Source organism: Merops nubicus, unplaced genomic scaffold (genome assembly GCF_000691845.1).
Source record: "Merops nubicus isolate BGI_N331 unplaced genomic scaffold, ASM69184v1 scaffold40455, whole genome shotgun sequence".
Classification (NCBI taxonomy): domain Eukaryota; kingdom Metazoa; phylum Chordata; class Aves; order Coraciiformes; family Meropidae; genus Merops; species Merops nubicus.
This window is the reverse complement of record NW_008611022.1, coordinates 5376-21020: the sequence shown is the minus strand read 5'-3', so window position 1 is coordinate 21020 and position 15645 is coordinate 5376. Positions and strand designations below refer to the sequence as shown.

General features: G+C 38.9%; 1 protein-coding gene across 1 annotated transcript; it reads right to left on the bottom strand.

The window, feature by feature from the left end:
• Positions 1-4143: 4143 nt before the first annotated feature.
• Positions 4144-14267, bottom strand: LOC103773716 (phosphatase and actin regulator 3-like). The gene is made up of 5 exons (XM_008941094.1): positions 14177-14267; positions 9890-9951; positions 8905-9045; positions 7015-7091; positions 4144-4682 (listed from the first exon to the last, which is right to left on the bottom strand). Exons 1-5 carry the CDS (start codon positions 14265-14267, stop codon positions 4667-4669), a joined length of 387 nt encoding a protein of 128 aa, XP_008939342.1. The 3' UTR covers positions 4144-4666.
• Between the last annotated feature and the right edge of the window lie 1378 nt (positions 14268-15645).

Genomic DNA, 15645 nt, shown 5'->3' with positions numbered 1-15645 from the left:
TCAGCAGGAGTTCCTAAGAGAAAACAAACTTCTAAACATCCATGGTTGAACTGTTGCAAATGTATTAAATATTTCAGGAAAATACATATTGTCTGCCTTTTTATTTTCTGTTTACAAAACAATGTCATTACTACATTGCTTTAAATCAATAATGTGTATTTGCACATCAGTCAGACAAAAATACTGTGCTAATCTTTTATGTAAGACAGCAGCTAGCGAGAGAGTCTGCTCTCTAGTTCAGAAATATATCCTGCATCAGAAATATATCCTTCCATAACAAAATCTGTCCCACAGACTTAGATTTCAGAAGATTTCCTAGGGAGATGACTAGTGAGTCATAAATTACACTTCTCCTTTGCCACATATCAACTCGAAAAATTCTTCTGAATATGATGTGCAAAGTCTAAGCTAGTATTTCTCTTAATTTTCTTTTAAATTAAACAAAATAACTACCTTGCATTTTATAGTTTCATAGCAACCTTTGAATCTTTTTTTAACTTGCAGTCCTGCATACTGTAAACTATTCAGATTGAGAACAACACCTTTTAACAATTTTCATTTAATTTCTCTTTAAAAATGGGGATTAAGAACTTGGAGCTGATCAAGAGGTGACAGACATAGAGAATAGCTCCCAGAGTGTGCGTGTCTTCATGCCTGTCTCGATTAGCACATGCAGAGCTAATGGAACCATGGAGCTGACTCCAGGTGAACAACCCCAGCACCTCAGGAGCCTGGGCTCACTCAACACCACTCTAACACAACTTCACAGCTTCTGGAACAAGGCTCAGGAGGGTATCATGCTTGTCTGGAGCTGATGTTATGACCACAGGGGTCTCAAAAGAATATATTGGCCAGTTTGGGGGTAACAGCTCTTCACAACTTAATTCCATTTTAGCCCTTATTTTACATTCCATTATACCTCTTATTTTGTCCTTCGGTTGTCTTTAACATCAGACATACTTCTGTCTTCTCTTCCATTATCCCCTCATCTCTTCTGGTTTTCCTGTTTCCTACACTCATAATATTGCTTTTATTATCAACAGAGATCTTTACTTACCGTAGTGTTCTTTAATTTCTTCTCATGTGCTATTGAAACCACTTGGTCTATACCTCTCAAATATTTATTTTTATTTTAGCTAATTCTGAATGCAGCTGTTACACTCCATTGCTATTATTATTGTCTAAGATTGTTTTAAATGGTTTAAGAGATTGACTTTCATGATTTTAAGTTGTTGGCTGTTGTTTAGGTCTCATGTTGATTTGAATTCCTTTAAACCCATCAACTTTTTTTTTCAAAATATTTATCCAGAAGTTCCCTGCCAAACATTGCCACCATCAGCATCTTTGGTGATACTTAACCAGCTGCCTTCTGTTAACTCTCTGTTGGCTTGTCCATGCAATCTGTCTGTCCTACAGGTACTTCATAGATCTTTGATTTACCCTTCACTATTTCTGAGAGTAACCATTTCCTAAAGTTTCTTTTTAAAGAGAAAAATGGAATGATGTAAAATTGAATTTTAAGATAAAGGTAGAAAACACTTTGACAGAGGTTGTCAAAGAAAATGGAGAAATCTATTGATTTCTAAATTACTTCTCTATGTTAATATTGTCTTTAAATTAAAGAAAAAATAATAGTTCGTACTTCAGATTGTAGCCTGAACTCAGCACTTGCACAATGCACTGGAATTTCAAAGCTTGCCTCACAGCAGGGAGTTGGAGCCACTGACCTTGGAAATTACCTAAGTTCTTACCACTGTATATTAATCTAAGACTTGACAAAAATTGTTTTTATCCTTATTGAAAATACCATCTTTACAAAAGGACTTTTTAGATCAGAAGTGGATGTGGTATATTTCTGTCCAGTGTGCATTGAGTGTAGAATTGTTGTCCTTAAATTACATTGATGGGAGATGGCTTGTAAAGAGTTGTAAATGAAATATATTTCTTATTAATTCATTTTAAAAACACAAGACTGTCTCTGAAGATTATTACGTTGAAATTGCCAGTCAATAATTCGGTCTATTCATCCCATTTATTTAAGTGTACTTAATGCTTCTCTCATTTTTCTGAGGCTCTGATTTTTGTTTGGGTTTTCTAGCCTGTGATCACTGTCAGCTCCACTAGATGGACCTCATGAGATGTTAATTTTTTTTTACTGGTCTAATTTAATTTGATCTGTAGATGAAACAGTATTTTCCTCTTAACTGCACAAGGTTTTTAAAAGTATACTGCAAGGCCCAAGTTGTTTTCTTACAGTGAGTGCATATTGCAAAAAAAATATACAGCTGATGATATTTTCAGAGAGGACTCGTGATAAAATAGAAGTATGAAATACTTACATTATGAGTAAAGGGAGATATTATTTTTTTTTCTTAGTTTGTGGCTGGGAAACCCCAGGAGTGATTATGAAGTGATAGGAATTGTTCCAGACTGTTTCTCTTTTCTGTTGGAAAGGAGCAGCACAAGAAGAGCCTCCCTGAGCTCAGCCTGCCTCCAGTGGGTGCTGTGCTAAGTTCCAGCTGTAACCCAGCACAGTACATGGCCCAGTAATGCATGTGGTCTCCTCACAACCTGAGAGACTGGCCCCCAGGGAGCTGACAGGAGGCGGCTGATGGTGATCACGTGTGGCCCTGAAGTAGTCCCAACTTTCTGTCTCTCAGCAGACAGGAGCAGAAGAAAGGCTGGGATGCTTGGGGGGGAGGCACATCATTTTAATGTGTTTCATATCACATTTTTCTTACTAGTGAAAGTATGCATTGCTGCTAAACAGGAGCGCTACTTTCCTGGATTTTTGGCTAAGTTTGTATTAAACAGGGGGTCATCTACTGTTCTCAAATGAAAAATGGTTCTTCTGCTGATCTCTCCTCTCTGTTTACCCTTTTGGTATATTATACCTCCACTACCATTATGTTGTTATCTAGACTTAATAGTATGTTATTATTTAAGTTATTGATAAATATAATAAATTGCGTTAATAGGCTAGTTATAATGTTACATATTTCTGTGAAAAGCCAGCAAGTTATGAAGTTGCAATAAATAGAAAAAAAAAAATCTTTGGAACAAGTAGTTGAGTAATTCAAGTCTTCAACTGAGAGTCATTTAAGTCAAGCATTTAAAAGCTGTACAAAATCACAGCTAGCTACAGCAAGCCCGGGAAGCTCCGCTGGTCCTGGTCACCACACCTCCCATGGTTCTTCAGTTTCTCCTAGCAGTGCCCTTCCTGGCACACGTTTTAAGTGTTACACTGTATGTTCTTACCCTCCATCCTTAAATGTTAGTTTGTCCAAGCCTAGAGCTGTGTTCATGTTAGTTCATCCCACACTGAGCAGCAGAAGAGAACTGAAAGGTAGTCCGTCCACGCCCTGTTTGCCTTGATTCTATTCACCATCCTACAGCAATTTAGTAGCAGTCTGTACAATTTTGCATACTGTGTTTTCTTTCTTTTCACATTTCATGGAGGTCATCTCAATGCAGCTACAGGATGGAGAGTGCCATTTTTAAGTTTTTAACATTAAATGACTTCCTAAAAGGACAGTGGTTAAGAGTCTTGCTGAGAAATTTGTCATGTGAGTGTATATGCCATTTTGTTGCTCTCTCATCAAACGTGCTTTGCAACTATTGCTGTATCTTTTTTTTTCCTAAGATTTTTTTCCTTTTAGTAGTATTTTGAGTAGTTCTCAGATGCTTCTAGATACCAAGCATTATTAGAATATCTGGATTTACATTTTCTCAACATTTGTTATTAACGTTTGGTAACCTGTTTCTTCTTACTGTCAAGAAAGCATTAAAATACTTTGTTTCCTAAATGTCAAAGAACCTTGTTACATTTTTATCTACGGTTGTCAAATTTAGTAATTTTGAATGAGAGTAGCAGTGAACTTAATGTCATTTAGAGGACCAAAACCACAGCTCGTGTAGAACGACAGTCATGTTACACTGGTTAGGATCTGGTCCAAAGCATTGATATTTCAGAAGATGGAAAACCTTAGTTAAGGTCATCCTTTTGAAGACTCTGTCGATAAAGAACTGATATGATCTGGTGCAATCTCTTCCCTTCTCAACTGTCCCTGGGGAAAAAAAGAGCTTTAGGAAACACATTCATTTCCTTCAATAAGTAGTCATTTAATTAAAGAACAAAAGTAACAGGAATCAAAAATGCTTGCAGCTGTGATTCTGTTAGACATTATATAAAAAAGAATGAAATTATAATACATTAAATTAGTTTTTAGAACATGAACTTAAGTGTTTTACAAACTAATCTTGTTAAGTTCAAAATGTCTTGTCAACATAATACTGAATGACAGTGTGTCAGGTCCATTTATGTCATAGGCCTTGGAATGGTAAAGCCTGTACATGCACATCTCCTCTTCCAAGATCAACTGCAAAACAGTTTAAAACAAGTGTTCAAGGAGAGCAGTAGCTTTACTCCAGTCTTTCAGCAGGTTGTCCCACCCCACAGGCCATCGCTCGTCTGACTTCAGAGCGGAGCACGTCTCCGGTGGTTCTTCTATGCGTGAGTGCTGCAGAGAGGCTCCATCTGCAGAGTCCTTCCTTCACTTAAACATCAAGGTATCCTGGACTGAACTTGAGGGAAAGGCTTACATTCCCTGATGTGTGTTCAGCAGCATTATTAAAAAGTAAAGACATTCTTCTCAGAAGAAAATTTCTATGGCCTGTGAAATCTAGGAGAAATAAGAGACATTTTTAAACCACTTGGAAAAATTCTATATGTATTTTATTTCAAAAACACTGTTAGATTAACAAAAAATTGTTTAAAAAAAAAAAAGCAAACACAGCAATATTCATTCTGTTGAAATACAGTTAGAGTGTTGAAGAATATTAGTGACTTGTAAGTTCATATCCACAAGCACGCTTCCACAGATGCTGTGAGTGCAGTGCAGTTACAGGCCTCAGGGCCCAGTCTCACCAGTTCACAGGTACTTGGGAGTGCAAGTGCAAATACAGCTGTGGGGTTGAGTTTTTTTTTTCTTTTAGGAATTAAGCTCCAGTTTGTCACTGGTAGAAATATTCATTATTGTGCAGTGACCTTATTATTTTGTAAGAATCAAACAATGTTGAGCTGAGGCTTTGGAAAAGATGAAGCCGTGCTGTTGGTTTAGTGTGTGATGGTCATAAGAGTCCGCCTGGAACAAATGTACTCCTGCTCTGTAGGCCTGTTCTTGTGTCTGAGATATGTGATTAAAGTCCCAATTGTTTGCAGTGCCTTAGCACTAATTGTAAATTGTAAGCCTGTTTACTCCTAATATCCTGAACAAATTTCAAAATTTGTCATTCTAATCTACTTAAACTCCCTAGGTAGCTTCAGTTAGAGAAGGTTTATCTCATTTTCAGCCTTAAACTGCAGCCATCCCTTTTCCCCCCCTGTGTGTCATTCTTATCAATGCAGTGATGTCTTACCAGAAACATTGTTAAAAGGGCCCTGACAATTACATGAATAGTCTAGAAGTATATAAATATAGCATTTAGATCCCTGTGCATTGCATTTACAGCTCAAGTGTGTTTGCCTAGACCATCTTTTCGTGGAACAGGCAAAGCTCAGTTCAGCTGGAATTCATTCAGAGTTCAACAATAAGCCTGGCTGTTGAAGTGAGCCTTCAGGAGGTGAGACTGCACACCCAGTTCCTAAACTTATTTTAGCAGCAAGCACACCTGAGAGCACTTGGAGTCAAGGCAGGAGTACACTGTGCTCCCAGCGATTCCAAAAATGGTGTGTTAAGAGCAATTGGGCCTGCTCAAGAGACCTACTAGAAATGGTAGGAAATAACTGATTGCTGTTTCAGTTGTGCTCTTATCCAGGTATTTTTGCAAGTAACATAGGCTGTGGTGTCAGCCCCGCTCACTGTTTTTTCCCACTTAGAGAAGGGAGATGAATGTTTTCATGCAGTTTAACCAGCGTGCCTGCCATCAGTGCTGCCACGTGAAGCAGGCACTAAACTGCCCGGAGAGTGACAAGAGCCCAGACTGGCTCTCTCTCCTGACCTCTCCACTACTCTGGCATTGTGTCCTTGGGGGGCTGTGCTCCTTCCAATAGTATCTGGGCCGACCTTTAAGGGGTGCAGAAATCTACCAGGCTGAATCCCTTGGAACAAATCCAGTTAGGACACGTGCATCACCTACGGGCGCCATGAGTCTCTTGTTCCCGTGTGGAGAACTTCCTGTTTCTCAGCAGGGAAGCTGCAATGTTTGTGATGATGAGGTTTGAGGTTGCATACTCAAAGACATTTAATTCAAAAACCTTTATATAGTGTACTAAGTTGTTCATCTACTTAAATAATTTTTTTTTTCCTATGTTACACCCTATGCTTAGTTCTTTGTCATAGTGCAAGGAATGGAAGCTGAGTGATGTTCTGGAGAAGCTCAGGGGGCTTCTCAGTATATGCTAATCAAAGAAAGAAAAACCAGAAAAGACAGGCTTGGAAAAAGAACAGAAATACGTCCATTTTCTTTTTTAAAAAAGCCCTTATGTTGCATATTGTTCTCCTACATCCAGCATGTAGGGGGAATTTTAGCTGCATCACAAGATGGCGTCCTGGAAGCCCTTATGCGCAGCTCAGGCTACAAGGAAGATGATGAAATACCGGAGGTGAACCTTAAGGGCATTGAGCCCTTGCGGCTCTAGGCAGGAAGGACATGGGGGACAGCTCGGCAGCGCCTGCGTAGATCAAAGCTTGGCCGGAACTTGCAAGCAGGAGACCACCCTGTCAGCGCCTTGGCGCGTGGACAGAGACATTTAACCTATCAGGATACAGGGATAGAGCGTGGCTATGCAGTGTTAACCAATACGAAAGTATAAACTATGTGTGATCAGTCACCGAGTGTATAAATACAGCTGCCTGTGTAGATTAAAGTGGAACACTGACGAACCTTCTGTGAAGTGTGTTGTGATTCTGGGGCTCCTTGCGCAACACCAGCATGTAAGAGAAAATCTACAGATTCCAGACTCGAGCAGACTGGTTTTAGCAGGCAATGGAACTAAACAGCTGGAAAACTGACCTTGTCAAATGTTTGCTTGACGCATGTACCTCCATCTCATTGCTTTTGTATTCATTTAGCTCTTTCCGAATTGCTGCCTAGGAATAGAAAATAGAGGAAAAACAATTTTGTTGTTTATAAGCATTGTAAAATACCAGACATGCAGAGCAGAACAGGTTCTAAAGATGAAATCCCAGGTACTAGATAGAGCAAAGTGTGCCAACTGCCAGTAGAGATGCTGAATATTATATAGATTTTATAATAATTAGATTATATAATAATATTATAGGTTATATAGACTGGTGATATGATACTTCTTACCATTCATTACTGATTGCTCACAGGGTCACTTCTGTCTAGAAGCGATTCTGACAGCAGAACAAAACCACAGTACTTATTGTCTCACATTTCGTAAGATTCCAGTTACAATTTATTAAAGATTAAGAGAAGTTGCCAAGAAATTGATCAGCTGGTCAGTTGACTTTGGTGGAATTTCAATGTGTGTTATTTTTTTAATAAAACCCAGACTGTTACATTATCACAGCTTGCAAATAGCAGTCCAGGCTGTGTTATCACCTGTGTCCATAGGACTGCACAGTCCTAAGAGAAGAAAAATGTTCTCTTTTGATGCTTAATATAATGAAATTCAAGGCTATAAAAGTGAGACCATTCTTCTGTTTAAATGGCAACTGTGAGTGAACTGGAACATACTGGTTCTTTCATAGATTCTTAGGTATTTGGTACTTGGTAGTTTAGCTACCTAAAATGATGAAGCTTGTACCCATGTTTATGTTTTAGGTCAGAAATTTGGCTTATTAAAAGAAAAGTGAGGAAAAATAATGTATTTGTCTGCTCTGAAAGAGAAGTTTTTTTCGGTCACAAATGCAGTGGTCAAACTCCTGACCCTGAATTCCTCATATGCCACCAGTATATACACTTGAACTCTGTAACTTTCTTTTTAGCTTATAAACCTTCCTAGTTAACAATGTAAAACCAGTAAAATTAGGAAAAGCCCAATTTTAATACGTACCAAGTACATAACAAGGAAAACACAAAAGCCTCATTCCTTTGATTAATACATAATAGTTCATTCAACATTTTGGTAACCTGAGCAGAACAGCTACTGCGGTAGAAATAACATTATTCCTTTTCTGTATGAGACCTCTAAAATAACTTGTTATGCTTTTCACTGGGGAGACACTGGAATGGGGAATGAAGCATTTCATCTCCACATCTCAGAAGAATGCAGTAAGTAACGATCCTGTATTTGCCGTTCTACCCAGTAACTATCTCAGGTTCCCTGCTCGTTCTACTCGCTACAGCTCCGAATCTCCAAAACTTCCTCACAACTGTTCCCTGGAATTATGCTGAACTATTTTTCTTACTACTCAAGCACCTAAATGTGAAAGTTAAGTGAGGATGTGAAACAGCTGTGTGGCAGGTATGTGGTGGAACAAAAGTGAGTGTTTGTGCTCCTGAAAATGTGGGATCAAGTGACTCCTTGAGCACTCACAGGAAACAGGAAAGACATACTTGCATGTTTAGAAACATAGAAGGATATCTGTGTATCTGAGAGAAAAATTACAGTCTGAGGATAAATGCTAATGCTACATTGGCTGGAAATGTTTTCGAGTCACAAGCTTATAGCATTAAGAAAGATTGTATCCAACTTTTCTTTTTTTTCCCCCAGTTGATAGGCTGGGTAAAAGCCTTTATAGTATCAAACAGGCATTTTTATAAATAGCATTTTTTATGACCATGTGCATTCAGTGTGGTTTCAGCATAAAAAATAATGGTAGCATTTACAGAGATTAAATGTCCCAGAGGCTAGATGTCTTTGCAGAATCTGATGCATGGTTAAAGACACAGCAAGTAGAAAGCAGTAATATGTCATTTTAATTGTGCCAGTACCTTGTCTGCTGCTGAGAGTCTTGTCCACGGTTTGTCTGCTCGCCTGTCGTAGTCCTGTGCTTTTGCCACTTCCACATAATCACTGAATCGGATCAGGATTTTTCTGTCTCTTAGTTCATCAACTGTAGGTCTCTGGTTAAGCTGTATTAAATAGTTTTGTAAAATACAACCAGTATTAATAATAAAGAGATCCATATAATGTGCAGCGCTTTATGCTTCCCATCTTGGCTCAGTGTACGTTTATGTCTATGGGAGAAAGCCCCAGCCCCTGGAAATTCCAGGACAATACTCATTCAGGGACACTCAGAGGATTGTTTGGAGAGCAGTCATGGTTTAAATGGAGTTGTGGGCTACAGCACAGTGGCTTTATAATGGCCAAAAGGGGAAGATATTTTAACTTGGATATTGATAAAAGGCGTTTCCAATATGTGAAGGAGTCAGAATTCATTTATTACGATCTATGTATAGTATCATATGTTGTCAGGGTTTTCTAGCACAGTCAGCAGCAGATTGTCTGTGTAAGGGTTTCAGGGCTGTAAGAATTTCAGTTTGGCTTGTAATGGGTTATCAACTTGTTAAAGTATATTTGGCTTATAATTCCAGTAGGGATTCCTGGGATCAGAACAATAACAAAATCTAGTTCTGATTCTGAGCATAGCTTAAACACAAGGAGAAATTTGCTGTGGGATCACACCTGGTGCTCAGCAGGGAGTCCTACAAAGAATGAAGTAGGTCCTTTCCTACCAATAGAGTTACAAAATACATAGTGTGCAAGCAAATATCCATTTTAAAGTTTATATGTAAATATTCGATTAAGTCTCAGGTAGCCGAGATAAAGTAGATTTTTTTTTCATATTACTAGGCACTGCAGATGAGGATGTATAGTAAGGGAGGGTTTGTGTAATCATGGCTTCTATGACCGGTTGCTGTTATATTAGCTTTGCTAAATTTTTAAAATCTAATAGAAGGTAGTGCAAGATCTTACCTTTCTTGTCAGTCTCTGTTTGATTTCCCTTCTTTCTTCTTGTTCTGTTTGATCATTTCGTTCTGTGGAGAATATAAAAAAAAAAAGATGACTTTCTGCACGAGGAGGATTGGTATATTCCAAAGTGTTAGGCAATAAAAATTAGAGCACAGAAAAATTAGTAGCGGTTCTCAGTTGTATGTTTTGTTTGTTAGGTCAGCAAATCTCTCTGGCTCTCCAGTAGAACACAGTTACCTCTCTGTAAGGACAACGTGCTGGTGCCAATGTCAGCTCTTCTTGTGCTCTGAATTCCAGGACTTGATAAAACTGCAGCTATACCAACTTTCCAATGTATAAACTTTAGAGGCAAAATCAAAATATTCCATAAGTAATCATAATTTTGTTTTTTACTCTCCTTACTGCTGGAGCTATTCATTGTTAGATGCTGAGAAGACTTACTGCAGCAGCTCCAGGGGAAGTATGTTCTTCCCTGTATAACGTTATTCTCAGGCTACACCTTTAGCGGGTCACATTGCCACAGTAGTTATCTTTGGCTTGCATGCTTTTATTCTCTGCTATTCAGGATGTACCACTGACATTAGAACCTCTTTATCCACATGGGTTTTCTTTTGTAGCATTCCAGTCTAACCTGAGCCAACTTGCTTTTGTGTGTTGTGCCTATTAACATTCAAGCCGTGATAACTCCTACACAGTGGGTCTAAAAATAGAGCAGAGTGCTGTGAGGCTGTGTGAAATATATCCCTTGCCTTGGGAAGCCAGTTAATGGCGTTTCTATTTCTAGTACTATCTGCTGCTAAATTAAGCCATGAGCCTATGACCTGAGCGAAGCTGAAGACCTAGAGAAAAATGTTTAACCATTCTGGGATCCTCCAGATACTACTGTGGAATTTATTATACCACTTGCATTAAGTATTTCCAGTGTTAAAGCGTATGTGTGAATTTTAATATGCCTTAAAAAAATACTAGCACTGCAGAGGAGTTTCCAAAATGATATTTTTAGTAATGAGGTATTCTTCTCCCTTATTTTTACACTCACTAGGTTACAACTCATTAGGTTGAAATGTAATCATATCTATTTAAAATAACATCGTAGTGCATAGCTACAACTGGCTACAGTAGAAACGTAAATCAAATTAATCTAAAATGCTGTCATGTGTTATATTACAATTTGGTGGCAAGCCACACGAATTTAAAAGAGAATAGGCCAGCTAAAATTAGTGCTGTGTCAGGGATGAGCAGCTATTTAAGCCTGGAATGTTTAAAAAGAGAACAGGCTTTAAAAAGCAGGGTGTGTTCTAAGATGTAGAGATAGCTACAAGAGGTTACTAACATGCATCATTCAGTTTTAGCTCACCCCTTTCAGAATAGATAGTCTTACCTCTATATTTTTATTAAGATAGTTTTCCATGGTGTAGTGCCTTTTTAAGATCTGACTGTGATATGCACTGAGAGAATTCCTAAAGAAAAACTACAGATACTCACTTCTGATGAAAAAATGCTTTTCCAAATATAATAGGCATGTATCGTGACACGTTTCTGTGAAACAATCACCCAGGGTCAGTGCTTATTCCCAGCTCGAAGAAATAAAATAAATAGTTATTTTAGAAAAAGGAAACCAAGATGTGATAGGAAGTGCTAGCAAGGGCATCATAAAACTCAGGCACTATTACAGAGAGAAACCAGGGAGGTTTTTCTCGTCACCATCACCCTGCCTACGCTGAGATCCATTCACTACTGAGGGCTGGCTTTATAAATCTCGTGGAGACACTCCCAGTTGTGAGGCGTGTGTGCAGCACCAACACATTTTGCTGCTCTGTGGGTTACCCAGGGAACTCCTGGCTGTGTGTGTCAATAAACCAATTCCTGGTGCTCAGAATGAGACAGGGGTTGCACAGTGTGGTTTAAGGGACACTCTCTTCTTGAATGGGAACCTCAGTTTGCTGTGGAATACCAGAAGAACACACAGGAGCACCTTGGTTGTGATTTTAATGCATGTGCTTTTTGTACTTCGTGGTAAACCAGCAGTGTTTCTGTAGTTGAAGGACTTAGAAGATCAACAACATTGTATGCAAGTGTTGGCTTTAAGTTTGCTTTTTAAGTATTACTTTTATCTCAGAAACGTCTCCCTAAGGGAAGTGAGAAGTCTTTTTTTTAAATTACCGAGATTTGTTTTTAAATGATATAGTAGTTGCACTTAGGCACTTGCAATATGCTTCTCATTTTGACAGAGTTGTACAAATGTGGATTATTAGTTTTTGAAACAGCTTTGTAGGCAGCATTGCTTCCATTAGCAGTGTGGATTATGAACATCAAAGAGGTTAGGAAACTCAGGATGCAGCTGTGCAAACCCTTACAGCCTGGAGGAGGTTGTAGTGATTTCACTGAAAGGAATTTATAGTGCCACAGCTTTGCACATCCCACCCAGTCCAGGTGGTTTTAAAGTCCCTAAGAATGTCAACCTCCCTATCACTAAAGGAGACTTTGCTAATTTCCAGATTCACTCAAAACTGAGACTAGAATTGCTGTGCCTGTCCAGCCGTTCCAGATGGTAACTGGCACAGCTCAGTGATCACTGGAGCTCTTTACCAGACACTACCTAGCTTCTCATATAATGGAAGAGGTAAATAAAATAGAAGTGGTTCTGATCTCAGCTGAACCTCTATAGAGCCTGAGCAACTGAACTGAAGTCAATAAATTTGGTCCATGCTGGGAGCTCTTTAAATGAGATACAAATCTAGAGCAGTGTGCTTAGCTGGCATTCAGGAAATATCTTTAATTCTGCTTTATCTTCTTTCTGCTTTATCTCTCTCTAAACTCATTATATGAATGTATTCAAACTTTTTGATTATTAAAGCTGGTCAGTTTAACCCAGATTAAGGATGTAACCAGCACACTCCAAAAAGTAAACAAAAAGGAACATATTTTTTTTTTAGTAGAGGTCAGCTCTTCCTTAGCCAGAAAAACAAAACAAAACAAAACAGATTTTTTGAGATCTTAGGTACTGATTCTTGAAAATCTGGCCCTGTGTATTTCAGTAGCTTGGGTTCCTGCTTTTTCTTGTCTCCTGTGGTAGATGACAGGTGAAGTTGGCCCAAGTTCACCCATGCACATTTGCAAAGAACGTATCCTTTCTTTCATTAACTATGAATGTGTTAGACACATCTAATACTAGCATGGGCAGTGAATGCATTGGAACAGTACTGAAAATACTGCTAAATTGACTGTGGAATTCCTTTCTGTTAAAACTGAAATAAAATCCCAAATAATTTCAAGGCAAGAGCATGAGTTTTTTTCTGTGAACTACTAAGAAAGTTCTGAGACATCAAATTTTGGGTAACAAAATGTAGATAACTATTTTCCTAGGGAATTGCAATCACATTAATAACTAAATATGAATTAAATAGCATAGTCAGCATTGCTTGTGTGACAAAAGCTTATGTGGTTTTATGTTTTATGCTTGCTTAATGAGAAACAAACTACTGTTCACATAATTCTGATTTTTCTCTTTCAGCACTAAATAGTCCATGAAAATAATAGAAGTTATACACTTTCCCTTCAAGCAGATGGTCACACCCATTCTCCTGTTGAGACCCACAGAGGAGACAGTTTCAAAGTTCTCTCTCTCCTTCCCCAAACTCAGAGGATTCCCAGCACTTGTAAGGACAGGGATTACATTCATCACTTGTTTCATCCCCAGGTCAGGACATCAAACTTCAGCCAAAGTGTTGCAAGTTTAACCCTTGTGTTTATTTGAGAGATGTTGAGAGCATTCCCCAGTGGCAGCATCTACAACAGTCCTGGAACTGTCCTTCTAATAACTCTTAATATGGCAGAATGATCTTTGACTTGGCTTTAGGAAGGTCTCTAATGATATGAACAAATGTGCTTGCTAGGAGAGTCACACCTTGCAAGGATGCTTCCTCCATTCCACTTCAGCCTTGGAGGTATTCAGTGTGTGGTTTGCCATGACAGTCCCAGTGTCACTGCAGTGTGTGACACTGGGATTGTATTCCCCTCCTAGACATCCCAACAGTGTAATCACAATGAAAATTATTTGAAAGCCTAAATCTGAACGAGTCATTCTTTTCTGTACTGAACTGCAAGCCTTTATCAGTGTGTGTATTCTGATTCCTGCAGCTTTTGAAACACAGGATGTGAAAATTTAAAAGTTTTAGGTACATAAAATTATCCCAGTAAAATAATTAGTCTAATTAAAAATAATGTGGTCTAGAAATGCCTTTGCTGGTTTCAACAAACATATAAAAGACTTTAGGAAAAAATACTCACGTTTAAGTATATTTCTTCTTTCTAGCTCCTCAACAGCAGGTCTTTGGCTGAGTCGCCTGCGGAAAAACACCAAAATCACATTTTGTACCATGCCTGTTCTTTGAAAAAGTCTGCAGTGTTCTGAGTTCTGGTTGGTGTTTTCCCTGGGGAGAGGACTACAAAATCCCTCTCCAGAAGTCAGGAAAAAAAAACGAGGAAGAAAAAAAAAAGAATCCTGGCACAAAAATGCTTTCTTATATTCTTTTTGCCAAATGTCAGGAATGCAGGTAGAAGTTCTCTAGTTTGCTCTGCTGTCAGTGAACATGCATCCTTTTCACCATACTTTCCAGGCAGTCAGTTGGAATCAGTGCTCTCCAGCGGTTAAATTCACTCTTGAGAAGGTATTTAAGGTGCTATCAAATGAGTTTCACAGTGATCTTCTGTAGCTATCACTGCCTCTCTCTCTTTTAATCTCGTGTAGCAGCAGGCTTCCTTTTCTCTAGTAACACCAGTGGTGCATCCTGACAAAATGCAGACTTGCCAGAAATAAAGCTTGCCCGTGGTTTCCTGACTACACATCTACCAGACTGATCCAGCAGCTCTCCTCCTGCCTGCTGAATAAAATTCGTGTGCTGCTCACAGCCTCACGCTGTCTGAGCGGAGTGTCTTACGCAGTCTCACCTCCCCTTTTCAGTAGTGCTGCCTCAGGATTGAGTCTTCAAATCATATGAGCAGTGCCATAGCGATTTTATCCTGCATACTAAATGAGACTTCCCCACGAGACACTGCTAATATCTGCAGAGAATCTCAGGTAATTGAAGCCCTCCCCGAGGCAGACACGCACTCAGGCTGCATTTGCTGGCTTTCAAGTAATAATCCAGTGAGCAGATTGGAAAGAGTTTACGATGCTTTCTGGCCTGCGTGCTGGCAACCTTACGGATTCTCATCATCTCCGCTCTAGCAGATGTTGCCAAGCCAGAGATGAAGTTACAGAGACAAAGAAACAGAGCAGGGACCGCACTGCAAACCCACGCTGCTACAGTAGTTATCCCTCTACTGTGTAGAGGAAATAAAGAAATTATTATCAAGTGATGCTATAACAAGATCTACATTTTATCGAATATACAAGAGATGAAAAATGAAGTAACTGTTGACAGTTAATAACTGGTAAAAGTGCCTGATTCCAATTTCTCCTTGCTTTGTAAACCTTACCAAATATACCTTCAAAAATCTACTCTGTATTCATACGTTATCATACCAACAGCCCAAAATATGAATGCAACTCTTTATCCTTTTTTAAGCCCACTCCCCTCAGATCACTGTGAAAGTGCTCATCTTGGGCAGCAGGAAAGCATCACAACTACTGCACTAGATTCATACCAACAGGAAACTTAGATGCTGAGCTCCTGTGCTTTTAAACACCTACATCCTAACTCTCATTCATCCTACCCAAGATTTTCTATCACTTAAGGTTTTATCTTGGTATCTGC

Bases quoted from the DNA above. Each gene is read 5' to 3' on its own strand.
- LOC103773716 (XM_008941094.1), bottom strand. From the start codon at position 14,267: ATGGTACAAAATGTGATTTTGGTGTTTTTCCGCAGGCGACTCAGCCAA. The intron at 9,952-14,176 runs GTGAGTATTTTT...TATTCTCCACAG, and splicing joins AAGAAGAAATATACTTAAAC to AACGAAATGATCAAACAGAA. The intron at 7,092-8,904 runs GTACTGGCACAA...TTCTATTCCTAG, and splicing joins GACTCTCAGCAGCAGACAAG to GCAGCAATTCGGAAAGAGCT.